At 38.6% G+C, this 27,112-nt stretch overlaps 1 protein-coding gene across 1 annotated transcript; it reads left to right on the top strand.

The window, feature by feature from the left end:
• The first annotated feature begins 2,307 nt into the window (after nt 1-2,307).
• On the top strand, nt 2,308-25,632 carry LOC121167481 (estradiol 17 beta-dehydrogenase 5-like). The gene is made up of 10 exons (XM_040996919.1): nt 2,308-2,360; nt 11,245-11,383; nt 13,916-14,083; nt 17,665-17,781; nt 18,646-18,723; nt 19,533-19,655; nt 22,300-22,409; nt 22,914-23,079; nt 24,017-24,093; nt 25,390-25,632. The coding sequence occupies exons 2-10, from the start codon at nt 11,297-11,299 to the stop codon at nt 25,424-25,426; spliced, it is 963 nt and encodes a 320-aa protein (XP_040852853.1). The 5' UTR covers nt 2,308-2,360; nt 11,245-11,296; the 3' UTR covers nt 25,427-25,632.
• The last annotated feature ends 1,480 nt before the right edge of the window (nt 25,633-27,112 follow it).

The following is a 27,112-nucleotide window of genomic DNA, read 5'->3' as shown; positions in this document are numbered from 1 at the left end:
ACATAATGATATTTTTCTGAAAGTCATATTTCAAGTAAATTATACTTGCATTTTAAGACTCTGGTTTCCTATTGCATAATGATGTCTCATAGTTGTTAATCCCTTCTTCCCTCAGCAGCAAGGCAGAGTGAAGTTTCTCTGCATGTTTCATGATTGCTCCTAGGACTATAACTCATCAGAACTGGACATTCTTATTACAAAGCAAAGAATGAAGCTCCAAAGCATATTTTGGCAAAGGAAAAAAAAACATTAATTTTCCTTCCATTAGGTTTTGTTAATTCCATTGGGAGTCAATATTTTACAAAATACACACTAATCATTGTTTAAATTCTCTCTGTGTATGTGTACCTGGTGTAATATAGCCGATTGTTTCAAACTGAATGTAGATCAAGGACAGACTTTTTCATGAAAACATTTTTAAAAAGTTACTAGATGTTCCAAGGGTTTTAATGTAACAGTCAACATTAGTTCAATCAGTTTTATCCTAATACTTACAAAAAAGGTGTGCAATATTCTAAAGCAAAAACTTAATATATCTGAAGATTTCTCCTTAAGTGATTGACCTAAAATTTTTTCTTTCTTGTAAATTAGCTGGACTGTTTATTGGTTTCTTCTTAAATGTGGAGTATTGCTTTAATTGTACTCCTCCCTTTTGCTTCTAAAATTAGACAGGAACTTGTGTGCTAACTTCCTGTTTATTTGTCCTGATAAGCCAAAAGAAACGGAATGTGCTTGGCCGTGCAAGGCAATGGATCCCAAACTGCAGTGTGTGGCATTAAGTGATGGCCACTTCATTCCAGCACTGGGATTTGGCACCTATGTACCTGATGAGGAAACCAAGTAGGTCTGTAGCTCAGGGGGCAAAAGACAGTGGACTCAGAAGGTGACCTGCATTGTGAAGTCAGCCTGCTCCAGTGTGACTATACAGATTTCACTTGTGTTTCCAGTTCACCAGGCTAGAATTATTCCAAGCAGAAAATTGAATTCAGTCTCGTTTTGTTCTTCATGACACCTGTGATCTTCTACCCATGATACTGAACACTAATCTTGTTTCCTAATTCGGTCTGTTTCTCACTTAAGCGGAAGAGATCAGAGTCTGCACCCAGGAATGTTGCATACCAACTTTCTTGCCCAGTGTTTGTAATTGGATTGGTTTCTCTATTTTTGTTCAATAATTCAATAAATATTTCCTCATGTTAATAAGGGCTAATGTAGAGAAATTGTGTTCCAAAAGATAATAGAGAAGTAAGGCATTAAATTTGGAGGGGATTATCTCTTCTAAGGCAGGAGTAATCTTGGTACCTAACAGTAACTGCTGGAGCTTGGCTCAATAATTTCCTCAAGTACTGCTCCCAGCCTTAGGAAACTTGCATGCAGAGAAATATAACATCATGTTAGATGCAAGCTGGAATATAATAGGGGCAGGGCTACTTTATTTTTTTTAACCATTGATAACAAATGTTAAAGTGAATTGTGCAGATGTTACTACACAATCATAATGAGCACAGCAGAGCAAAATTTGCACATTGACAATCTTCTACTTTAACTGAATAATGCAAAATTGTTCACTTCAGATTTGACCCCTACTGCCAGCAGGGGGCAGTAGGACTCAGTCCCTTGTTCATTGTGTTTCCAATGAGAAAGGTCAACTTTTCGACTTTAAACATTACACCAACAAATCAAAAGAAATTATTTACTACTACGGTTTCAATGATTTTTGTGATTATATCAAAGTTGCATAGGTTGGTTGTTTATTCATTTGGTTATTGCTTACAGTCTTTGCTTATTTTTCCTGCCAGGCTTTCTTTTGTTGAATTCTGTATCATTTTGTGAGAAAAGACTGAGCAACATTTGCACCATATTTCTTCCACACTTCATTCCAGACATGTTTTCCTTGCATGACCTTAACCTCTCACCTTACTGAATAACTACCTGTGAGTACAAGTCGGTATGAGTCTGTGGTCCTTCCCGCTGATTGCTGAGCCTCCATGAGGCCCCAGTGATATGATTTCTGTGGCTTAACATGCCTCCCTCTGATAAGGCCCTGCTATGGGCAGGGATAGATGTTTAGGATGCTGGCATTCAAGCCTGGTTGCCATAAAGACCATGGGAATGGGTGCTCATAGGCCTGTGTTAACGAGGGATCGTTCACTTTAGATAATCCCTACACACACACACTATAACGAAGAGAACATGAAATTTGCTCTATAACCGTATCAAAATGTGACTAGCCAATCCTAGGCCCTCTTGCTTTTTCATGCCCATCGCTGCACAGAGAACCCACAGTGAAATCATTTACTCACAGGTGAACTTTCTGTGCTTTGTAATGGATGTTCATGGGAGAACCTGGCTGGTGTGCTGTGAGTAGAACAGAGCCTTCCAATCTTCCTGAATTTTTCTTTTTTGATCTGGGTCTATTTTTATGGTAAGTTATCCATGGTAATGTGGTTAAATAAACTCAATAAAAAGGTTGGTTTGGTCTCCAAGGTTGCTCCTGACTTTCAAGGGCTTGTCTGAAGAGGAACCAATCTTGGCTGATGTGATTGCCTTTGCTGTCATTACGTGTGTGCTGCTTTTGCTTTTGTTCTCACTTGCCAACCTAAACTGTGAAACTCATAATCTGAGTTCTTTCTGAGTTTCTACAATCTGAGTGTACAGTTTAAACCTTCCTGAAGCAATTGACCAGTTCTTAAGAATCCAAGGATGAAGGGTTTTCGAGGATGATTATCCTGTTGTCAAAATCTCCGTCAAAGAGAGCATAATGAGCACGATGTTCTATGGAAGGGCCTGATGAGGGCATGGATAGCACTCACTTGAACAAGCGTATCTGAGCTGAATTCCTAAGCTGCTAGATTTCTGCAGGAGCAGCTGGAGACTATGCAGTGATGCAACGGTAGGTCCTAGTGATAAGCAACATTGGTGTGGTTGCACCTCCTCTTTGGAATCTGATGCAGCACAGTGTTAATGCCTACCTGTGTTTGTCCATCCCTGACCCCACACCTCATAGGTTAACAAGGCAAACATCCAGGGAAACTTGATCAGGTTAGAAAACAGTAGAGAATATTTCATACTTTCATTTCCTGGGGTATATAAGCCCATAAATGAATGTAAACCTCTATACCAGCATGCCTGGCCTGACTTAGGCTTAAGGCCCAGCAACACTCCAGTTTTTTAATGATAACAGTGTTTGCAGTCATGCCTAAGGCCAAAGCCAGCAATGCCATTCTAGGGTCTGAAACTCAATCCCTGTGAAAGCCATCAGTGGGCACAGGCAGATGCCCATAAACAGAGCCCCTTTGGACCACCAGAGATGGAAATATCAAATAGAAATTTTACCATTCAGAAGTACAAACCAATTTAATAGACTTCCAATGATCCTGTAAAAGTCCTATCTCAATCTCAACTTCCAAGCTTCTAAAACTTTTCCCGGTTTTGCAGGATATAAGAAAATGTTGCAGGTAATTTCTTCAGGGCCAACATCAGATGTGGCCCAACAGAAGAGCAGATGATTAACCACAACTAATGATTTCTAATTCTTTTGGAAATGATCAAGGAAGAAATTTGTATGATCTCTGTGCAGCTTCCAAATCACGTGCCAATGGATGGGAACACTTCCCCATAGGAGTGGTATAACTCTGGGGAAGAGGCTATAGAATTCAAACACTATTGTCCCTTACAACGGCTGGTTGCTTTAGTCTCTTTCTGGGTGCTCAGCTAATCTGTGATCAAAAGGCCCCAATGCTTTGAGCTGAAGGTTATTACAAACTCTAGAAGAACCAGTTATCCCCCTAGAATAACTGTCTTTTGAAAACTTGATGTATATTGTGTTTTTCTTAAAATTTCCACATATAGAAGTCAGGCACTTAGAAAAGTATGACAAAATGCTCTTAAAGCAAGGAGAAAGGTCATAATGCCTGAATGAAAAGCTTGCATTCAAAATCACCCATAAACCAAGTTATTCCGAGAAAATCTTACTTAGGTGACTCATTACCATGTACCCTTGATTCTCCCAAGGAATTTGTACTTATTATGCAACTAGGATTCTTATTAACCTATCTGGGTAAACAAAAGGAATTGAAACAAAAAATAAAAATGTACCTGTGGTTTCCATTATTCTGGGTTTCCTTGTAAACAAACTAAGTGCCTAGGTTTCAGAATGATTGTATAATCAGGTTAGAAATTGGCTTCAAATTCATTGGTAAGTCCTGGGATTTCATGGACTTATGCAAGTTTATTGCCAACAAGGCTGGCACATCCCTGTATAGACCAGATTCATCTAATCTTGTAGAACTTGAAGGCAAAAACTCTGAACACTTGAATATACAGCCACTTAAGAAGACCAACTTGGGTCTGGAGAGAGTGTCATTTCTGTCCAAGAGCTTGGCACTGGAATAACAACACCCCAGTTATCTCCAATGAGACCCTTTTATTCCCTAGAGCCACTGTCAGGAAACTCTATTCTTCCCATGATACAATGCAATGATACAACCATGTGCACAACAGTCCAACTTTAGGGCTGCTCCAATCAATGCATATCCAGCTACTATGCCCAATTTTCAAGCATTCTTGCTTATTAGCTTCTGACCTTGCTTTGCACAAGGATACCTGCTTAATAATGAATTTTGTCCTTAAGCACTGTGACTTTATTCTAAATGAAGTTCATTTCTTTTTGTGGGTCCCACTGCAGTACATGTCCACAAATATTGCTAGCCTGTCTTATCTACTTGGTTCCCTAGATGCTCTCTGTTCTGGCAGCCCCTACAAAATATGAAGGCTTTTCTTGCCCATCCCCCTCTACCAAAAGCCCTTCACAAACATAGAGGTTTCCCTTTCAAGCCCCTTGTTTGCTGCCATGAAGCCTTCACTAGCACCTATTCTATTTCTTGAGCACTCAAAATCTCCCATCCCAATACGAAACTCCCCAAATCCCAATTCTATCCCTTTGACACTAGTGAATACATATACCACCAACCTGATACATGGCACTAATCCAACCCTACAAAAGGACAACACCAATTATGCATGCCCCATCTGAGCTACCACTCCTGTTTTGTTCTCCTGACTCATGGCTCATTACCTGTCACTTACATTCACCTTTCCCTATCCAGGGCTCCGGAGTTAGGGCTTTCTGTTTATACTATATGGCTAGTGTCTTGACTTCACTTTCCTGATTCTACATCTACAAAAAATGCCCATTTCTTAGAGACATGCACTCAGTCATCTTCTTTCTTTCCACCATGGGTTTGCCTAATCCCATTGAAAACATTAACATATTAACATATTGTTTACCCAATACTATGTCAATTAATTCCATAATGTTGTATATTGATACTGAGGCCTTGTTGGGGCTTTTAACTGACCGGATCTTTACTCTGTTAGACCTATCTTCAGACCATAGAAGGTCTCCCCAAGAGGCCACTGAACTTATCTGGACAATAAGACGCTGAACTTTATGCTAGGCATGTGTTTGCAAGCAATGAATCTCAACTGAACTTGAACTATGGTTATGCAACAAGGTGGAGGAATCCACCATGGGGGGAGGGGTATGGGAGGGGTGGGGGGAATCCCCAGCGCCTATAAAACTGTACTACATAATACAATGTAAGCAACAATAAATAAAAAACAAACAAACAAACAAAAAAAACACTCCTAGGCTGTGCATAATGATCTGCCAACACCCCCAGAGCTGTTTCTATATTGCATATGATTTTTGCTATAGAAGTCATTGCCTATTCCAAAGTAGGACTGCTTATCAAGTGAAATTTGTTAAAGCCAATTGGCAAATGCTTTAGACTTTGATATTTTCCGTGGCAAGCCCTTGGGATAAAATTACATAACAAAGTTTAATCTTTGACCATCCTTTGCTTAGCTTCAGAGACATTTCAAGATTTGGGGAACTCATGTCATATGTATGATTATGTTAATAAATCATGCCATGACACCAGCTAATCCCAAACACAAAAACCTTCCATTAATACTATAAAGGAAAGTTTTTCATAAATACATCTACTCTACAATGCTATCATTGCATGATTCTACTTCCATTACTAGACAGTTATTAATGTACCATCAACTTATTTCTGGGATCACTGTCCATTAAATGATGCCCTGGATCATAATTACTATATGAGAATATATTAATACTGTACTTAAATATTTTAGAGATACATTCAGCAATTGTGTGGAGGCATCCAGATGAGAAAGAATATCTTGTCCCAAAGTGAAACTGGGCAGAAGGGGATAATTAGAAAGAAGTGTGTAAATGGAAGGTCATCAATGAAGCAGAAGATTGCTCAGATGGCTCGGAGACCAAGAGGGTCCTGTCAATTCCCATAGCTGAGATCTGGGAACAGGTAAGACCCAAAATGGAGGGTAGGATGCAGTAGGTAGTCCCCTAGAATCCACCAAAAAGAAATGGTCATACCCACTCCCTGTGGCTTTACTCTGGGCCGGGTCAGGGTGATGGGGGTCTCTGAGTCCAGACACCATCAATCCTCAGCCAGGTTATGTAGTTCCAGGGACATGTTTCTGGCCTCAGGCCCTCTTCCATGTCAAGGCACAAAAGGCAGCACCATAGTCCAAATTCCAGTGTCTTGCCTGATTGAATTTGGGGCACAGCCCTGGGGGTAGCCTGGGAGACAGACACTTGTGTGTCAGAAGGCACAGGGGTATGCATTTAGGCAGCAGCCTGTGAATTCAGGGCAGCTACCAGGGCCTGGGTTTGGAGGGCCACCTTTTGCTTGCAGCCATGCCTGTTGGGTAGCCTCTGCCTGTTCTTCTCAGGTAGTATACACTTTAAATGGCATTTTAAAAATCCAGATCTTGGATAGGAGTCTGTGGGCCCTCATCTGTCCTTTTCAGTTTTCCTTTGAATGTCTGGAACTGATTGAATGATAAAATGAGTGGCTAGCACTGTGGCTCCTGTTGGTGAATCAGGGTCTAACCGGGTGTAATGAGTTAATGCCTTGGTAAGACGTGTAAGAAAAAAAGACGAGATTCTGGCCTGGCTCCTGTGTAAGTTCTTTGAGTTGTTCAGTTTACAACTTTGTTAGAGGCTGCCTTCACACCTGCCAAGAGGCATTAAACCATATGATCCTTTTCTTCTGGACAGAGTGATCTTCCTGGTAATTCCAATTTTGTGGGGACTGCCTCTGCTCCCACTGGTAGCGAGTTTTCTGCAAGGTGGACCCCATCAGCTTCTGCCCTTGTGGAAGTAAGGATTAGATCTTCCTCATCTGATGTTAGGGTTGAAGACATTGTAATAAAAAGATTGTGCCAGGCAAGGCCATGGGCCTGTGTCAAGTAGGTGAGTTGTTTGATGTAGCAGGAATAATCAGGTAAAAAGGAGCCCATCTGCTTTTCTACATAGGAGGAGTGGTGAAAGGAGAAGGGGACGTGGACACTCAGTTCTCCCTCTGCACCTGCCACCTCTCATAGGAGGCCCAGAGAAGCAGACTGATGTGACCAAGTATGAGTGCTGATGGGAGAAGTGGGGGTGGCAGAAGGAGGAGGGTCCAGTTTAGAACTGGGAGGCATGAACTAGCCAAGCACTGAAGGAGGAGGAGGGGAAAAGGAAGGGAATGGTGGTGGAGCCACTGGAGAGTTCACTGGTTGAGGCGGGGCAAGCATGAATCCCAGGGGCGGGGTGATCAGGCAGTAAAAAGAGAGAGGAAAGGGGGCAAGGAATATTCAGCCATTGCAGAAGCCTCTGGTTCATACAGAGCTGGCCGAGCAGGTGGAGGTGAGGAAGGTGAGGAGGCTGTGCGGAGAGGGTGGTAGAGGGAGGGAGGAGTAATTGAACACAGTGATGGAATGACTGGAGCATTCACTAGCTGAGACACAGATTCCAAAGGCGGAATTGACAATGCAGTAGAGAGAAATAGGGGGTATGGGAGGAGCTGTTGGAATCCTTGAAGAAGTCACTGGCTGGTGCAGAGCAGCCTCTGGATGGGAAGGGGATGAGGGAGCAGAGATAAATCCTCCACACAGAATATAATTCAACTTAAAACAGGCTTTATTTGGAGCATTCCTGGGCCATATTCACTGGCCTGGCACAGACAGCAAACCAGAGAAGTCACACCTGGAGACATGGGCTGTGGTTTTTATCAGGGGGCTGTGAAGGTGGGATTTGGAGGGCAAAGAAATAAGCCTTATACAGCGCCATGGAGTGTTATAGGTTCCTTGGGTCCTTCGGGAATACATATGTGGCTGTTTGACTGAGAAGGGGCTGCATTTCTCAGGTCCAACCTTATCAGCCATGTTTCTCCACCTCTTTCTGGGCTGCCCTTCTCACACCACAGCTGAGCCTTGTACTGGTGGCACACTTGACCATCCCCTATAATCAGTAACCTGCTAGCAGAGCAAACGGTGAGCTATCACTTGGAGCAGCCTTGGCAGAGGCACTAGGAATAAACCATGGGGCACGATTGGCTGCAGGTGAGGTAAGACAGAGGAACACTGCTTAAGGAGGCATGGAGCACGTAACCTGATGCGTTAGTAACGTCCCTGACCCCAGATGTCACAGAAAGGACCAGCAAAACACCAGAGGGGAGAAAAGCAAAAACAGTATAGAAAGATAAATGCTCTCAGGGGTGTTCACATCAGTGGCAGAAACTACTTGGTGATATGGCTGAGTCGCCCCAGGAACTGGGAAACTGAGAGCAGAGCAAACAGCATGTTGCTGTTTGAAGCAGCTTTGGCAGAGGCCCTGGGAATAAAGCTTGTCCCATTTTACAGCCTCACAAGTGGTGGGTGGGACAAAATAGAGAGGGGCACTGCTCCAGCAGGCATGCAACTGTGTGGATCTGCACTAAAGTAACGCCCATGTCCCTAGACACTGCAGAAAACAAGAGAGAGAGAGAGACTGCAAAGATGAAAGCCCAGCTACAACCTGGGAATGCCCAGGACTAAGGGAAATGGCCAGGATGGCACTGTCTCCAGAGACTGAGGCTGAAGCTTCCCCAAGAATGATCAGTACACACACACACACACACACACACACACACACACACACACACCCCTCAGACATCTTCTCAGAACAGGAACAAACAGGAAACTGTTAGCATAGCACAACCTATTCACAAATTTGGAAGCAAAAGGCCTAACATAATATCGAAATCTGCAAGAAGAGAAAGCCCATAGATCTGAAATCCTATGGGAATGGAAAAACAGAAAGCAGCGTAAATGAGGAAAACGCCGTTCCCCTCAAAAATAAACAACCAACCATCTCAATCATAGAGTTACAGGAAGAAGACATTGAGGATCTCCCAAACAAGGAATACCAAAAAAAAAATCATAAAATTTTTCAGAGACAGTGAGAAACAAAGGCAAGACGTTGAGGGATTTAAGGAATATACCACACCAGAGATGCAACCTGTAAAACAGAACCAAATTGGAATAGTCACCAATAGAATGAATGAGACAGAAGGAAGAACATAATTAGAAAACAGCAAAAAAACAGCATCTTATAGTGTGTTTATGGAGGACAGATTTACAAATATAAAGCAGAAAATGAATTGTGATTCTGCCAGTCTTTATATCCTTCATACTTTCAGTAGTGGATATGGCACAAGGTTGGGATACTTAGAATATCGAATTATAAAACAGCAGCACTAACAGAACAGTGAAGACAAACTTAAAAAAAAATAGAGGAGAAAACAAAATAAATGTGTATCGAGCAAAACTAGAACTAAAAAGAAAATTAGTAGAAACAAAGTGGATTATAGAAAGATCATTAAGAATGTAAGAATTATCCACATTAACACCATTACCTTTATTTCGATGTTTTGTATCAAAATGAAGGTTTTTGATATCCTTTGGGTGATTGTTCTTCTCAGATGATGTATTCACACTCATTTTCTATATGGTGCTATTCTTTTGGAAAAGTGATGATTCAGTATATATCAACACAGGTTTTCTGTTTTAAAATTTCCCATCTTCTGTGCTGTGTTTCCAAGGTGTCTGGTGTACAAATAGGTCCATTCTCCATGGAATTGTACACAGACCACAGATTTGGTGAAAACAATACTGGGGATCCAATATGCACAGCATTGCATGGCATCTGTGTGAATTTAGATATAATTTATTAAAAGTTCTTGAAATTTCATCAAGCTGAAGGAATGCCAATAAAGACAAATGACATATTTTAAAGTTTAAGTTTCTACAAATAAATTGACATATATATATACATGTATACATGTATGTATATAGATATATAATATATACACATCTATAATATGTATTTTATTTATATATATTTATATATATATATGATAGACAGATCTTAAAATTCACTTTTTTGGGATTTTTTTGGATTCCTGATTGCACCAAATTTCACCTATATTCAATATTTATATCAATTAGATTTACAGAAATGGGAAATAGATTTGCAGCTACCACAGTCTGGAGGAATAGAAGAATGGTTAATTATTTTCTTTTTTGGGGAGTAAGATTTATTAATTTGAAAAGCAGGGTGATAGGGCTGGACACAAAGAAAGAGATCTTCCATCTGATTCATTTCCAAATGCCTTCATTGCTGGGGCTGGACCAGGCAGAAGCCAAGAACTAAAAACTCCATCCATGTCCTGCACATGAATGGTAGCTGTCCAGTACTTGGTCTATCTTCTGATGTTTCCTGCAGACGTGTTATCGTGGAGCAGGACTGGACTCAAATCAACACACCTAAATGAGATGGCAATGTTGTATGAGGTGACCAACCTCACCGTGCCACAATCCTGGCCCTATGACTACTTTTACATACGTACTTTTAAAGATTTATCTATTTTTATTGCAAAGTCAGATATACAGTGAGGAAGATCTTCCATCTTATGATTCATTCCCCAAGCAGCCTCAACAGCTGGAGCTGAGCTGATTTGAAGCCAGGAGCCAGGAGCTCTTCTGGGTTTCCCACGTGGGTGCGAGAACCTCAGGCATTGGGCGATCCTTGACTGCTTCCCCAGGCCACAAGCAAGTAGCTAGATGGGAAGCTGGGCCGCCGGGATTAGAACTGGCCCCCATATGGGATCTTGGTGCATTTACGCGAGGATTTAGCCATTAGGCCACTGTGCAGGGCCCTATACATATTGAGTATATGGTTTATTTGAAATAGTGAACATGACCTATAGCTGCACAGTGGTGATAGTATTGGCCACACTGAAAATCACTGAATTGTACTTGAAACAGGTAATTTTACTTCATAAAACTGCTGTGTGAGACATAATTGTGACACTTTTCTCCCTTTTCCAGGTTTATCTTAATAAAGAAAAGCAACATCTATTTAGCACCAGGGTTAAAGAAGATGAGTAATATCGGGTCTCCTCTTGTGAAATTGAATGATGGACACGCCATGCCTGTGCTGGGATTGGGCACTTCTGCACCTGCTGAGGTAATCAGAATTATTTTGGAACTGAGGGAGTAGCAAGCAAGATTCCTAATAAAAACATGTCACTATAATATTGGGGAAATTCAGCTGAGCTTTGTTTTCATCTTTTCTAAGAGACAGCTCTGCATTAGATTGATTTTCAGATTTTAATAAAGGTATAAACACCTGAGAATTTTGCCAAAGATGCAGATTTCAAAACTCTGTTCCTAAGGATTTTAATTAATTCTGGGATAAGGTTCTAAATTTCACATTTTTAATAATCTACCAAATCATTTCTATGCTGCCTTGAAATAAGTATAGTTGAAATGGAACCTTATTGAGGGAGGGTGGGTGTGTCAGCTACAAATTTGGAAGTGAGGGAGTCTCTTTTTAAATCTTGTTTGACATTTAATGCAGCCATTTTTTTTTCAGTATTTTAGAAAATTATACATGGATACTATGCTTATCACAGTCCAGAAACCTTATGCTGAACTTTTTGTAAGGAATTGTCTCTGCAACTTAAACATGCATTATTTATTTGAAAGGCAGAAATACACATAGAGGGGGAAGACAGACGGAGGGAGGGTTCTTACATCTGTTAATTCATTCCCCAAATGTCCACCATGGCTGGCTGGTTTGGCGGCACGCTAACTCCAGGAGACCGAAATTCATTTTGGGTCTCCTACATGGGTGGCAGATGTACAAATAATAGGGCCATTTTCTGATGCTTTTCCAGGTTTATTTGCAGAGAGCTGGAACAGAAATAGACAACTGAATATTAACTTGGCAATCATATGGCATACTGACATTGCAGATGATAGCTTAATGTGCTATGCCATGACAGTCGCCCTTCTTTATAATTTTTAATGCACAGATTTTCCTATCCATCACTGTTTACAGATTATAGATAGAAAAACTTTCTGAGAAAAGGAATTATAGCAAGACAGGACTAAAGAATTTTGAGGATTAAGGACTGAAACAAATTCAGAGTTCAGATTGCTAAGACTGTGTCATAGGGCAAGCCAAGTGACATTTGGAAATTCCCCCTTTATTTGAAAGATGAATGTCAAGCATGTTTTACATGAAACACTACAAACTTACAAGGACATTTTTGAGTGATTCATGAAAAAGCAGGTTATACCTAACTTGTGTAACATCGAGGACAAGAGACAAGGAGGTTCAAATATGGCTTATGCCTCTAGCTGTCATTTTAACTCAAATACAATCAGTTAAATCTTATGGGATGCAGTTAAATTATGAGAAGTTGTAAATGAAAAATAACACATCCAACAGACATTTAAAATTATGATATTGCTACGAGAGTTCACCTGCTAGATCAGCAGAACAAATCAGCATCAATCAATCAATCCATCAATCAATAACACAGTTATAAAGGAGAAAGTGTCACCTAACTCCAACTTAGCCATTAAAACCAGCTGTTACTGATAATATTTTGTGGGATCAGCAACAAGCTGGCAGGTCAGTAATGGACTCTATTGACCAATTCCCCTCGGAGATGCCAGACATAGAACGAGGGATCAGACTTCAGTTAAATAAAACCATATGTAATAATCCATCAACTGACATTGTCATGTGTGGGGAAAAGGTAGGATCTTTGTAGTCCTAGGAATAGGACATGAATACTCACTTTCATCACTTATTTGCAACAAGATGCTGGATGTCCCAGCTGTGCAATCAGGAAAAAGAAAAAGTAAGACTCACCCAAACTGAAATGGAAGAATAAAATGGTTATTGTCTGCAGCTGGCATATTATACACAGAGAATATATCAACAATGTCATCAAAAAAATTACTAGGTCTGTATGCAGTCAAGCAAAGTAGAAGAATATAAAGCAGCCACATGCCTATAAGGAATGTCATAATACACAAGTATTGAACCATTCTAAAAAGAAATGTTAAAAATAATCATATTTTTAACTTCTATGAGAAAAATTTAAGTCCTGGCTGCCCCATTTCCAATCTACTTCCATGCTAGTGTATCTGGGAGAATAGTGGAAAATGGCTCAAGTATTTGGGCTCGGGAAAGGCTCCTGGCCTCAGTCAGTTTTAGCAATGTTGATAATGAGTCAGCAGATGGAAGATCTAACTGTCCTAAAAAATTCCAGAGCTAAATATTTAATACATTATATTGACATTAAATTAAAACTATACAGTGGTAGAAAATACAAGTGCTCGTGGAGGTAAACTCTAACAATATGAAAAACTATGTATTGGAAAATTAATAGTTTTTTTCAATAGATAGTTATGGGAAAATTGGAAGTTTAGAAGCAGAAGAATGAAATTTGACACTTCTCATAATTTATAAAAATCAGCATAAAATGGATTAAAGATCTGAATGTGAAATGCAAAGCTTAGAATTTGTTCGAAAAAAAAAAAACCTAGGGGGAACTCTTGAGCACATTGGGATGGACAATAATTTTCCAATCCAGACCCCATGCACATAAGAAGTAAAATCCCTTAAAAGAACGATAGGTTTTGTTAAATGGCTATTATTATTATTATTTAACAAATCCTTATAATTTTTACACTCTTCCAGGTTGCTAAGAAGGAGGTGGAAGAAGCCATCAACATAGCAATTGATGTAGGCTATCGGCATTTTGACTCGGCATACTTTTACCAAAATGAAGAAGAAATTGGGAGGGCCATTGGGAAGAAGATTGCCAGTGGCACTGTGAAGAGAGATGAGATATTCTGCACTTCAAAGGTGTGGTATGCAGTTGCAATGTGTCTGTGGGAATATCTGTAAGCTAGATTGCTCCTTGGAAAATCTCTTTTATTGCCAGATAGTTTTCATTCACTTGAAACTTGCATAATTGGAAGGAGTTAGAAATGTGGTCATAAACACACTCTACTAATCATCTTGTACATGAACTTGAACAGGTCACTTAAATTCTGTGCCTGAGTCTCCCTAAATGGGAGTGCTGCATTATGAACAAACACATAAAGCTTTTTTTTGTCATATTATTTTTTTATTGATTACATTGCATTATGCGACACTGTCTCATAGGCTCTGGGATTCCCCCAACTCCTCCCCATGCCCTCCCTCCACGGTGGATTCCTCCACCTTGTTGCAGCAGTATCCAGTCATGATCCCTTCATTACGAGCATAGAGTCCAGCATCTAATTGTCCAGATAAATTCAATGGTTTCTTGGGGAGACCATCTCTGGTCTGACAGCAGAGCTGGCAGAATATCATCCCGTCCAATGAAAAGTCACACTATAACATCAACATCAATTTACAACATTATGGAATTAATTGACATGGTATTGAGTAACAAATATGTTTAAAAAAATGCAAGTTCTTAACTGCATCCTCTGACTACTTCAACGACATTTCAATTTTGGTTTATACACAGAACTGGCTGCTATACACCTTAAAATGGCTACAGGGTACTATTCAGCTGTCTCGTGACTATTTTCATTTTAGCATTCAGCAGTTTATAGTATTGAAGCTTAATTTTGCTGAACTTGGCAGATTTTGGGGGTAGTCTAAACTGGCTTATAACTCTAACAAGGCATATGTCAACAGCTGAAGTGCAGAATAGTTTTAGGAGGGGTGTGCAGAGAAATCTTCAATACCTTAGTGAGGAGTAACTAATCTTTGTGTCCTACCTAGTAAGGTATATGTGAGTCCATGCTGACCGTTTCCTGTCTGGTTCCAAGCTTTCCTTGTTGTTCTCTGTCTATCTATTCCAATTTGTGTGTGTGTGAAAAAACACATAAAGCTTTAAGAAAACATTTCAATACATTTAAATGCTCAGAAATGTTTGCTGTGTACTACTATTCAGTCATATGTGTACAAATACATATAACCTATACTGAAATCTAGAGCATATGTTAATAAATGCCACATTTCATTTATCCATGTATCTGATGATAGTCATCTTAGCTGAGCTCACGTTTTGGCTGTTGTGAGCAGTGGAGTATGGTAGAGCAGGAATCTCTGACACAGCTAGTTCATGTATTTTGAGTATGTTACTCAAACATATAAAGGAGTGAAATTAGAGGACATCATGTGGAGTGAAAGAAGCTCAATTAAAAAAGACAAGTACCACATTTCTACTTGAATATGTCAGCTAAGGGCAAAAAAAAAAAATACTTGAGTGTATCAGTTCTGCTGCAAGTAATGCTTTGTCAGACTTCATTTTAAATTAGCTGTCAAAGGGACTGGCACAGTAGCCTAGTGGCTAAAGTCTTCACCTTATACACGTCAGAATCCTATATGGATGCCAGTTCTAATCCCAGCAGCCCCACTTCCCACCCAGCTTCCTGTTTGTGGCTTGAGAAAGCAGTCCAGGATGGCCTTGGGACCCTGTAACAGTGGGACACTCGGAAGAGGCTCCAAGCTCCTGGCTTCGGATTGGATCAGTTCAGCTCCAGTTGTTGCAGTTGCTTGGGAAGTGAATCAAGGGCCAGAAAATCTGTCTCTCTTCTCTGTATATCTGACTTTCCAATAAAATGGAAAAAAATCTGAAAAAACAACAACATCAAAAAAGAAAATAGCTGTCAAGCAAACTGAAAGGGATTACACACTACTGTACTTTTCATGATTTTGCTTATGTAATGATTATTTTGAAGTTTCCTTTATGTAGAGCGTGAAGTTATATATCTTTCGTTTTAAGCAATGTGTATGCTATCCATGTCTAGTTTTCTGTTGGACTCTAGTCATGATTTGTTGAACTCTATTGAGTGGAGCCAATAAGTCTTTTGTTACCATGGAAATTTAATTTATTGTCCCAATTAGTAACTATTTTAAGTGCTAGCTGCTATTATCATAACAGAATACAGACATGGTTTGGCTTTTTCCAACTGCTCTAGACAGATTCTAGAAAATAATTGAGTGTATCTTAGCTGTAGTATACAATAATGCTGTTTTCTTGGAAAGTATTATTTTAGAATCAGTTTATCCTAAAATCAAATTTTGATTCTTTACTATTCTATGTGACTGTGAGATTTCTTTTTCAATGTTCATTTTATTTGGAATGGAGCCATACAGAGAGAGAGTGAGAAAGAATAAGGGAGAGATTCATTTCCACTGATTCATCTCCTAAATGTCTGTAACAGCACATGTTGTCCTGGGTCAAAATCAAGATTCAGAATCACAACCCTTATCTCCAGTGTACATGACAGGAACTCAATGCTTGAGCCAACACCTTTTGTCTTCCTTGGATGACTAATAAGGATCTAGAATCAGGAGTGATTGTGGACTAGACTGCAGTCACTAAAATATGGGATGTGAGCCTCTAGAGCAGCAGGTCCTGCCCCCGACCTTGTGAATATAACCCGCTGTTGCCCTCAGCATCCTTGCGTTAGGGTAGAGGGGCAAAGTGGCTGCTGACGCTCAGGAATCCCAGACTCGCCCCACCCCATCCTCAGAGCCTTACACAATGAAATCTAGGGGACCACAACCACCCACCCCCATATGCAGGAGTCAAACAGGGGCCTACACCAACCTAGCCGACCCCCATAAGCAGGAATTTAAGAGGCAGAGTAGCCACACTCTCTCTGTCATTCTAGAGCTTAATTTTTCTTTCATGTGACATGTGTATTTTCTTTAGTGCAAGAATATCCAACCCTGTCCCTCAGAGCTCCAACTTTCCACAGGAAATCTAAATCTTTCATTAATTCAAGACACCTTTTCCAGAGGCAATGTTGAGGAAAAATGGGTAAAGCCATCGTCCTATTTGGGCATCAGAGTTGCATCCAAGCTGTTCCCCTTACGGCCCTATTCCCTGCCAATGGCCTAGGAAAAGCAGAGGATGATGATGCCCCTTGACACTCACATAGGAAACCCAGTGGAAGTTCCTGACTCCTGTTTATCCTTCTCAATGATGATTGCTGTAGATATCTTTCAAGTGGTTCAGAAGATTATTTCTGTCTCCCTCTTTCTCTATAATTCAGACTTCCAAATAAATAAATAAATCTTAAAGAAATGACACTATTTCTCGAATCACAGTCACTTGGTGTTCTTGTTTAGTGGGCCGTTTCTATTCAGACTTTAGATATTGTGATATATTTTATAGTTGAAGTATTATCTGATGATACCAATAATTTTTTCATGTGCTTAAGTTTGAGATTTGGAGTATGACCATATTTTCATTTTCTACTTTTGTTGTCTCAATTTAGTATGAAAGTATGCTGTCATGAGAAAGAACTCATGAGAGTCATTAACTGAAATTTGTTATTCCTCATCTATTTTAGCATACTGGAATATGATGTTTATTTTTTAATTTTATAAACTTTTGAAAAAATAATTTCATTTAACCTCTATTTCGCTCTTTGCAGCTATGGTCCACATTTCACCGTCCAGAATTGGTGCAAAAAGCCCTGGAAGCATCATTAAAGAAACTTCAGATGAGCTATGTGGATCTTTATCTTATTCATAGCCCAATGTCTTTTAAGGTTTATAAGTTATAGTATAACTTTATAAGTGATTCTCATAAAAATTTGGTAAAAATCAGAACCGCCACATGTAATGCCTTTAAGTTCTCTCCCTCTCTTTCTCTCTCCTTCTCTTCTTTATGAAGCTGCTCATAACTTAATTCACTATTTCAGGGCATGAATTCACTGGCTTCATTGCCTTTTGGGGGAATCTTCTGGACGTACTGCCTGTATGTTCCAGTTCCCATGTCCCTGTATTTCATCCCCATGTTCATTGACACTGGGAAATGTCCCACTATGGAGTTTATTTGAAGGTCAGGCAATATTTTTAAAGATTTATTTAATTTATTTGAAAGACAAATATATATATAGACAACATAGATATAGATGTCAAAGATAGATATAGATAGAAATTTCCAGATGGCTCATTCCCCAAATGGCTGCAAAAGGCAGGTCTGGGACAAGATGAAGCCAAGAGCCATGAACTCTGTGTCTCCCAAGTGGCTGGTCAATAGTTCACCCTTCTCTGTCACAGCCTTAGTGTCAAGCCAAACAATGTAATCAAGAAGAGATTATGACATATTTCTGGAAAGGTTTGGAAAAAGATCTTTTGCAAGGGTTCAGGACCAAAGATCCTGAAAAATATGATGTCAATTGAGGCTGTATGGGATAAGGCCAGGGATATCACAGGTTGGTACTTTTAAAGTAGAATTTATTAATATTTCAGCACTTCACATCACTTCTATGGTGTGGGCCTTCTCTGTACTTCCTTTGCCTCTGAATTAACTTTTCTAATCTTCACAAGAATAAGAACAGTTTGTTCTGTTGATCTCAAAGTCTATGATCAACAGGTTATGTAAGAGTTCCTTCCTTCTTGTGTTTCAGCCTGGGGATGAACTTTTACCAATGGATGCACAAGGGAAACTAATTTATGACACAGTGGATCTCTGTAGCACATGGGAGGTGAGTGTGGTTCCAGCCTGGATGTGTGTTTGTATCTGGGAGAAGGAGTTCCCTGTGAGAATCTGGGTGAGTGAATCGCCCACAACCTCTATTTTTATATTTATTTCTTTTAATCATTCAACCAAATTGAGTATGTAAATACATCAACCACTAATGTAAAGATTCAGGAATTGCTGTAGAAAAGAACAGAATTCTCTGATCCCTCAGAGTGACAGATGTTATAATAGGGTGATAGAAAGGTAGTGCCAGGGTGGGTTTGGGACATAGAGGTCATTAAAATAGGGAAAGGGAAAATTAGACTATTCAAAAAGGTGACAAATTTCCATGGAAATAGTGATATAGGCAGAAAGAAAGGCACAGTATAGACACTGCCCTGTTTGAGAAACAAAGAAAGTGTATATGACAGGACCCAGTGCATAAAGTGACTGATCCTAGGAAATGAAGTCAGTGCTTTGGTAGAGGCTGTTTATGTATTCTGTTTATGTACACGTGAACCCATTTCCTCTTTTCCTGGCAATTGTTTTGCTCACATTTGTGTTGGCATTCACTTAAGATCATGATGACCTTTTCTTTATTATTTTTTCTGATCTCTTGCATTTTTTTTTGTTTATTTCATCTTAATGAGCATGTTTCCTCTATTACTATTTATCTTTCTTTTTCTCAGTCATTTAATAGCATTTTCATCTTTAAAATATTCTCCTGTTGTTTCATAGTCTTGCTTACCCATAGCCCTACTTTGACATGTTCACATTTATTACTTTTCTGTAGTTTACGCTTTACAGATTATTATTTACAACTCTGATTACCAGGCCATGGAAAAGTGCAAGGATGCAGGATTGGCCAAATCCATTGGGGTGTCCAACTTTAACTGCAGGCAGCTGGAGATGATCTTGAACAAGCCAGGGCTGAAGTATAAACCCGTCTGTAACCAGGTAAACCCATTAGCACCTTTTACATATATTCTGCTTATTTCTCTTTCTTCCCTTTGACAAAACTACCAGTGAACTGCTTCTGTCATGCATTTGGTTTTGAACAATAGGAACTTCAAAAGAAAGCAAGCTTTGAATTGCTGAAAATGACACCCAATGTCATATGCACCTTTGTAAAATTCATCTACATTTTAAGTTGAGCATAATTTATTAGGGATTATTGTCGTTGGTCCAGCAAATTAGAGGGAGCAAATGATTTACACCCACTTGTCATCAACTTAAGAGTCGGTAAGTTTGGAATACTGATGTGTAAAAGAAAATGAATGGTTCATATTTAAGTCTGACAACTCATAAACGTGTTGTGCTGTGAGATAGTTGTCCTTTCTCTGAATATATTTAAACTGTTGCATCTTTAACAGATTCTACTCTAAAGACTGAAAACAGTGATGGTTGGATAACAATGTAGATGCACATAATGAAATTGAACTGCTACATAATATTGCTCAAATGATAGCATTAGGCTATGCGTAGTTTACCATAATAAAATATTTAAAGGCAGACAATTTTTAAAGGCTACCTTCTAACATAAGCCCACAGGAACTTCTATACCATGAATTGTTGTAAGAATCACATAAATGTAGGAAGGATTGATAGCACTTCTTTGCTGTGAGGCTTCAGATTTCTCCCACAGGATCATAAATTTGTTTAAGTCTCACATGTGTAAATGAAGACCATCACTGATCAATCTGTTAAATACTAGTAAACAGTATTCTTTTCCTCTTTTGGATGAAAAATAGTAGTAGAGGACCTAAAATGTAGTCACTCAGTGGCAAGGTCAGGGACTTGGTACCCCTGCCATCTGGAGTAAGAAGCAGAAAGGAAATGGGCCTGTAGGATTAGTCCATGAACACAGAAGTGAGAAAAATTAGGGTGTGATTATATGGCACTAACTACCTTTCACAGTACAGAAATTATTCTCACTAGTAACATGTGAATATAGTAACAAAAACATTGTTCTAGTTGCTAAAAAGAAGCATTTCTGAATCTCTTTTTACATGAGACAAGACTTAAGCAAAGAGAAGAGCTTAGCTGTTGTCAATTAACTATGTGGGGGGCAGGGGTGGCATAACAGGCTGGCATCGGCACTGGATCCCATTTTGGACTGGTTCATGTCCAGGCTGGTCTACTTCCCTCTCTGGCCAGCTCCTTGGTTATAGCCTTGAAAAGCAGTAAAGGATGGCCCAAATACTGAAGTCCCTACACCCATATCACAGAATTGGAAGAAGCTCCTGACTTCAACCTTTGAATCAGGCCTTCTCATCCTTGTAGCTCTTTGGGGAGCTTTCATCCAAAGATGAAAGATAACTCTGTATATAGCTATGCATCTCTATCTTTCTGTGTCTGTTACTCTCTCTGTAATGATGACTTTCCAAGTAAAATAAATGTTTAAATTTTAAAAAAATGGACTCATTGCCCAACATGTAGCCTTAGCAAGCCAGGCTAGCCCTTCACCTGTAGTTCCATCATTCCATATAAGTGCCCATTCATGTCTTGGCTGCTCCATTTGTGATTCAGCTCACTGCTTATTGCCTGGGAAAGCAGAATGGGATGGCTCAAATTCTTGGGCCCCAGTGTCCATGTGAGATACCCAGAAGAAGCTCCTGCTTTCTGGATTCAGACTGGCCCAATTCTGGCCATTGCAACCATTTGGAGAGTGAACAGTATATGAAAGACTGCTCCCTTTGTCTCTTCTTTGTAAAATTGCCTTTCCAATAAAAAATATTTTATATATGCATAAATTTATAGCTTTGCAGGAATGTTAAGGATTGTGTTATACACCACAATATGATTTAATAAAGAAGAAAAGACAGCATTTTATTTTTTGGAGCAAAGAATGATCTAATGAAAACTATTACTCAAATCTGAAGGACTCTTTGAAATCTGAAGGATTACTTCAAAGCTGAAGGACCATTTGAATATTTAATTTTTTTTCCAGTTGGGATATTTGAAAGCTACTTTTTTGACAAAAAAAAGAAAAATTAAAATCAAAACCATGGAAGAGAAATTCAAGAGTATTTTCAGAAATGATGAATATTGATGAATATATGTTATAACTGAATTGTAGAGATTGTTGTAAAATATGCAGATGGTTAACATAATAAACTATATATATTATAAATTGAGCAATTTTAATAGCAAATATTACATCACTAAGTTCAAATATAAGGGGCAATGGTCTTACAGGACCAAGAAAAAAATAATTGCTGCAGTACATATATAAGATCTAGATAGATATTGATAAATCATATGTGTGTATGTGTGTGTGTGTATTCCCTGTAGCGTATTACATATCTATCTATCTATCTATCTATCTATCTATCTATCTATCTATCTAATATGCTACCAAGGACAAATATATTACCATGATTTTTCAGTCTAAAACAGATTATTGACTTTGTAGCATAAATGGATTCTCCAAGAACATTGAGCAAATTATTCAGCCAATATTGCTATGTTATCACTGGGCTATAATCTAGTTGAATGATTTGGTCAATTCTGTTGTTCTTAAGTATATAACATACAGGACTCCTGGTAAATTTGACAACAGTATACCTGTAATCTAACATATCTGCTTGACAATCTGTAGGTAGAATGTCACCCTTATCACAACCAGAGAAAACTGCTGGAGTTCTGCAAGTCCAAGGACGTTGTTCTGGTTGCCTATGCTGCATTAGGGTCCAACACAAAAAAGCAATGGTAATGACCTTTACAAATTTATTTTAATTATAGGTACTGTGTTTTCTGAAGTTGTGGCATCTATTTAGAAGAAATTACAGACAGAATGTACAATCTTTATGGACCTTTGTGGGCCTTCACTAATCCCAGATTGGCCTAAGAATACAATAGAATATTTAAAAAAATTAAAGTGAAATAACAAGTTCTTATTCTATATTTATATAAAATGACAATAGTTATTGGGTCTTTGGACAACAATTTTGTCTTCCTTATTGACTCGGTTTTCTTAATAAATTTCTCTAGCATTTCCTTAAAAATGTAAAAGTACCTCAATTTCTCCTTCTGTCTTTCCTCCCTTTGTCTTTATTTTCTTTATTTGGATGAGCTAAAAGAATCAAAACAAAACAAATAGTGAGACTGTCAGATTGTGATAATGAGGATTCATGTTTCTAGCCTGAATGAGCAGCCTCCAGGTAGCACACAGATTCAGCTTCAGACATGTGACTGCTCTGCCTCTGCATTCAGGGTGAAGAAAGGCAACCCGATTCTCCTGGAGGATCCTGTACTAAATGCCATTGCTGAGAAATACAGGCGCACTCCAGCCCAGATAGCTCTACGCTACCAACTGCAGCGAGGCATAGTGGTCCTGGCCAAAAGCTTCAACAGGAAAAGAATACAAGAGAACTTCCAGGTACAGAGTATGGGGTTGAAGAGCAGGAGACTCACAGAAGACATTATCCTATGCCTTCGCAGTAGGTACTTACAGGCACATGTTCATGATTTCAAGGTATATTTGAGAAAAGTGTTTTTCCTTTTATATTCTACATATAACAGCACTGTGTCTGTTTAATCCACCAACTGCTGCAAGTAAGGGTTGGTATAATGGAAAATATCATTGTACAGAGGGCATCAGGATTGGGCCCCAGTTCTAGTTTTTCCTCTTTCCTATGGTTCTGTGTTTATTACTCTTTGATTTCTACACCCATGTTTTAGCTCCCCCCCCCTTTTTTTTGGGTTTTCGGCAATGGCAGAATGAGACTGGGTTATTTATAAGGAAATAAATTTGTATAGCCCATAGTTCTGAAGGCTAGAAATCTAAAACTGAATGGGTGCATCATGCTGCGTCATAACACAGAGGGAAGTGGCCAGGAAAAACAGACAGGTGCAGGCAAAAGAGGCAGCCTTGGTGTGTCAGAAACCCACCTTTACTGTAACTGATCCGGTCTTCCGAAAGCAGCAAGAAGTCTTAATGAAGGTAGCTCCCTTGTTATCCAAATTCCTTTAGAGGCATACATACTTCTCAATACCTTGACACTGGGCATCAAGTTTCAACCTGAGTTTTGAAGGGAAATCAAATGAATTACATAAGATGATATTTAGGTTCAAAAGTCTCTGTGATTCCTTTGCTATAACCACAGCCACTCAAAAATTCTCCAAGAAAAGATTAGAGATGCCAGTCTTTGCTCTCTGAATGAGGAAAAAAACACCCACAAATTTCATTACTGAATGAATCACAAGCGCATGATAATTGTCTTATAAGACCTCCTAACTGTGTGTGCTTCTCTGAAAAGTAGGAGAGCATTAACTGCCTCAGGAAAATTGAACTGGTCTTCTCCTATTCCCACTAGATTTTTGACTTCCAGCTGACACCAGAGGACATGAAAACTATTGATGACCTGAACAGAAATATTCAGTATTTTGATGGGTAAGTAGTTTGCTCCATTACAAACACCTGAAATCGGTTAGTTGAGGAATTCAGTTTATTTCAACGCAAACAGTAGATTCTGTAGCTTGGGGAAGTGGTTTGCAAACATATGTCATCAGAGCTTAGATAATTGGTGTATTTCAAGGCTCAGCATCGAATTCTTTTCCTCCTACTCATCATGGACCACATCCCACATTGGAGGGTGTGGTTTGGGCCAACACTCCTGCACTTCCAACCCAGCTTCTCACTGACACACTGTCTGGGAGACAGTAAATGGTGGTGCAAGTACTTATTTGTGTCCCTCTAACCTAACTTGGAGATCTAGATTTCAGTTTCTGCTTTTGTTTTGACTGTAGTCAGCTATTGCAAGCATTTGAGGAATGAGATAGTGGTTGGAGAATCTTTCTCTGTATCTGTCTCTGTTTCCCTGTCTTTCCCCCCCCCAAAAAAAATTAATAAAAATTAAATACTGAGTACTTTATTGATTTATATTGTTTATTTTCTATTCACCACATTAGAATGTCAGATTTTGAGAGCATAGTATTTGTTGTAAAACTGTTTTCCCTTGGAATTTACAAAATATCGATGGCATGAACAAATGATAAAGATATAAATTTAAATCAGAGTCACAGACAGTAATCCCCAACAGGGAATATTGTTAATGTTAATCAATAATAATTGTTCTTTGGCTTCAGAATTTTATGCTCCAAAGCAACCACTGCGTTTAAGGAAAAGTTAAGCTTTTTTGCGAACATAGTGGTTTCCCATTGAGGTGATCTTATAATTGCCACGTGCATTTCTAGATGTTGTCTATAATTGCTTCTTAATAAAAAAAAGTCACATAAATTATTTTTTAATGCATAAAGGAAATTATACCTTGATCATCTTAATTAACTTTTTCACAATATCTTGATGTATCTATTAACTTCAAATAATAAAAGACCTGGACATTGTTTTAAAGGAGAAAAAATTTATTTCCATTTTTCTTCTATCCCTCCTTGCATTCAAAATACTAATATATACAATTCCTCTCTTCTATCAGTAATGTATACCTAAATAAATTAAATGTAGAAGTCTATTTATTTGTATATCATTATATATATTAGTATATTTTATTTTCCAAATGTATATATGATTGTGATTCATTAGTGGATGATTGTGCTAAGACGAGTTTGGTTTGTACCCATTTCTAAAAGAAAAAAAAAATCTTAATTTTCATGCTTGTGTCAATTTAACAGGAACTTCCCTCAACCAAAACAGCAATTGGTTAACCAAAACTGACCCTTTGTCTTTTAGGTCTACTTCTGAAGATTCTCCAGATTTGGATGACTGATGACTACAAACACCATATTTGCACCAAGATTCTTGGATTCTGACTAAAGAATAGAGAGGTTTTCAGGACCCAGAGCTTTCTGATTGACTGCATGCTGCACAGAATGCTCAATCACGAGTTCACTCAGATCTCTGAATCAAGAAAGAAAAGTCTCATAACTCAATCTTTTTCTTTTCCCTCTGAAGAAGATAAAGACACATTCAAAGCAACCCAAGCCATTGCAGCATTGGTATTTGCCCTTTTCCCATTTCAATGAGAATGAAAAGTGGCATGTGAACAAATTAGAAAATCTAAATGCACAAGTTCATAGGAACACACAAGTTACCAATAAGTCATAAAAAAAAGAAAGAAAGCCTGAATAGACCTGAGGAGACAGAGTGAGTAACCAACACCAACTCCCAGAGAAAACTCCAGACTGCTGGTGACTTCTAGGAAACATTAAAGTCTTCAGAAAATATGAATGAGGGTGAATGCTTTCTTACTATTTCTACAGGGCCAGCATTGCCTTGTTATTAGAGCTGATTACATGACAAGAAAATAATACCACAGACCAAAGTCTTTTATAAGAATTAATGCAAAATATTAGCAAACATATAAAGCATATGTTGCGTAAAATCTTTTAGTATACTGTTGGAAGAATTTACTAGTGTAGTGTATAAAATAATACCATGCCAAGTAAGAATTATTTCCAAAATATAACAAATAAAAGTCAAACACACCACATTACCTGAATGATGGGTGAAAAACACGTATAATCATCTCCGTTGATGTATAAAAAGCCTTTGGTGAAATCCATCCTTCTGTAATGAATCCTCAGTGAATTTGGAAAATAGGGAAAATATCTGAATATAATAAAGACTGCATCTGAAAGACTTAACAGCTGGAATAATAGAAATCTTCCTCTAATTAAAAAAAAAAAAGATCTGGATTCCTGCTGGAGACCAGCTCTTGCTGACTTCAGAGCTTGCAAAGAATGCCTGGATTGGCTAGAATAGGGAGACAAGAAAGACATGGACCACTATGGCATGATGCTTATCACGAACAACTCAGGAAAGTAGACTTCTTATACAGAAATCATCACAATCTTTTGCACAACGTCCAATTGTTTTATTTTTACTTCATTATTAAAGAATGATTGCAAACCAATTCCAAAAATCATTGTTATTATTTTACTTCAAAGAAAACATTCTCAGCAAGCCATTACTCATTCAAACCTGCACGTGCCCAGCTGAAGCCAGCAACTCCACTATTGGCAGCACATGTGCTTACGTCGTGACAGTGATTTATGTACATCCAAAATCAATTTTAACTAAACTTAAACTAATATTACTTTAAAAATCAAGAATACAAAATTAAAAAGAAAGTTTAAAGGAAAAAAGCATATTTAATAAATAAATCTTATATTCAATCATATATTAATTACCATCACCTTCACCTAGTACTGATTCAATTGTTTTTTTGTTTTTGTTTTTGGTAATGGGTGGTGAGAAGGATAAGGACAGCTCAGCCTTACTATGAATGGAGGGCCTTCACAAGAAACTTCTTTTAATCTTTTTAAACTATTTTCTTTCCCTAAATATAATTGCCAATATAAGCTAAAATTTCCAAGCCATTTTTCTCTAGAGGCTCACAACATTTGTCTCCCTTCAGAAGGTGTCCCATATACTTTAGCGCTATGTGATGGGA

The sequence above is a fragment of the Ochotona curzoniae genome, unplaced genomic scaffold (assembly GCF_017591425.1).
Source record: "Ochotona curzoniae isolate NIBS_2020 unplaced genomic scaffold, NIBS_Ocur_1.0 patch374, whole genome shotgun sequence".
Taxonomy (NCBI): domain Eukaryota; kingdom Metazoa; phylum Chordata; class Mammalia; order Lagomorpha; family Ochotonidae; genus Ochotona; species Ochotona curzoniae.
This window is presented reverse-complemented; position numbering and strand designations above follow the sequence as displayed.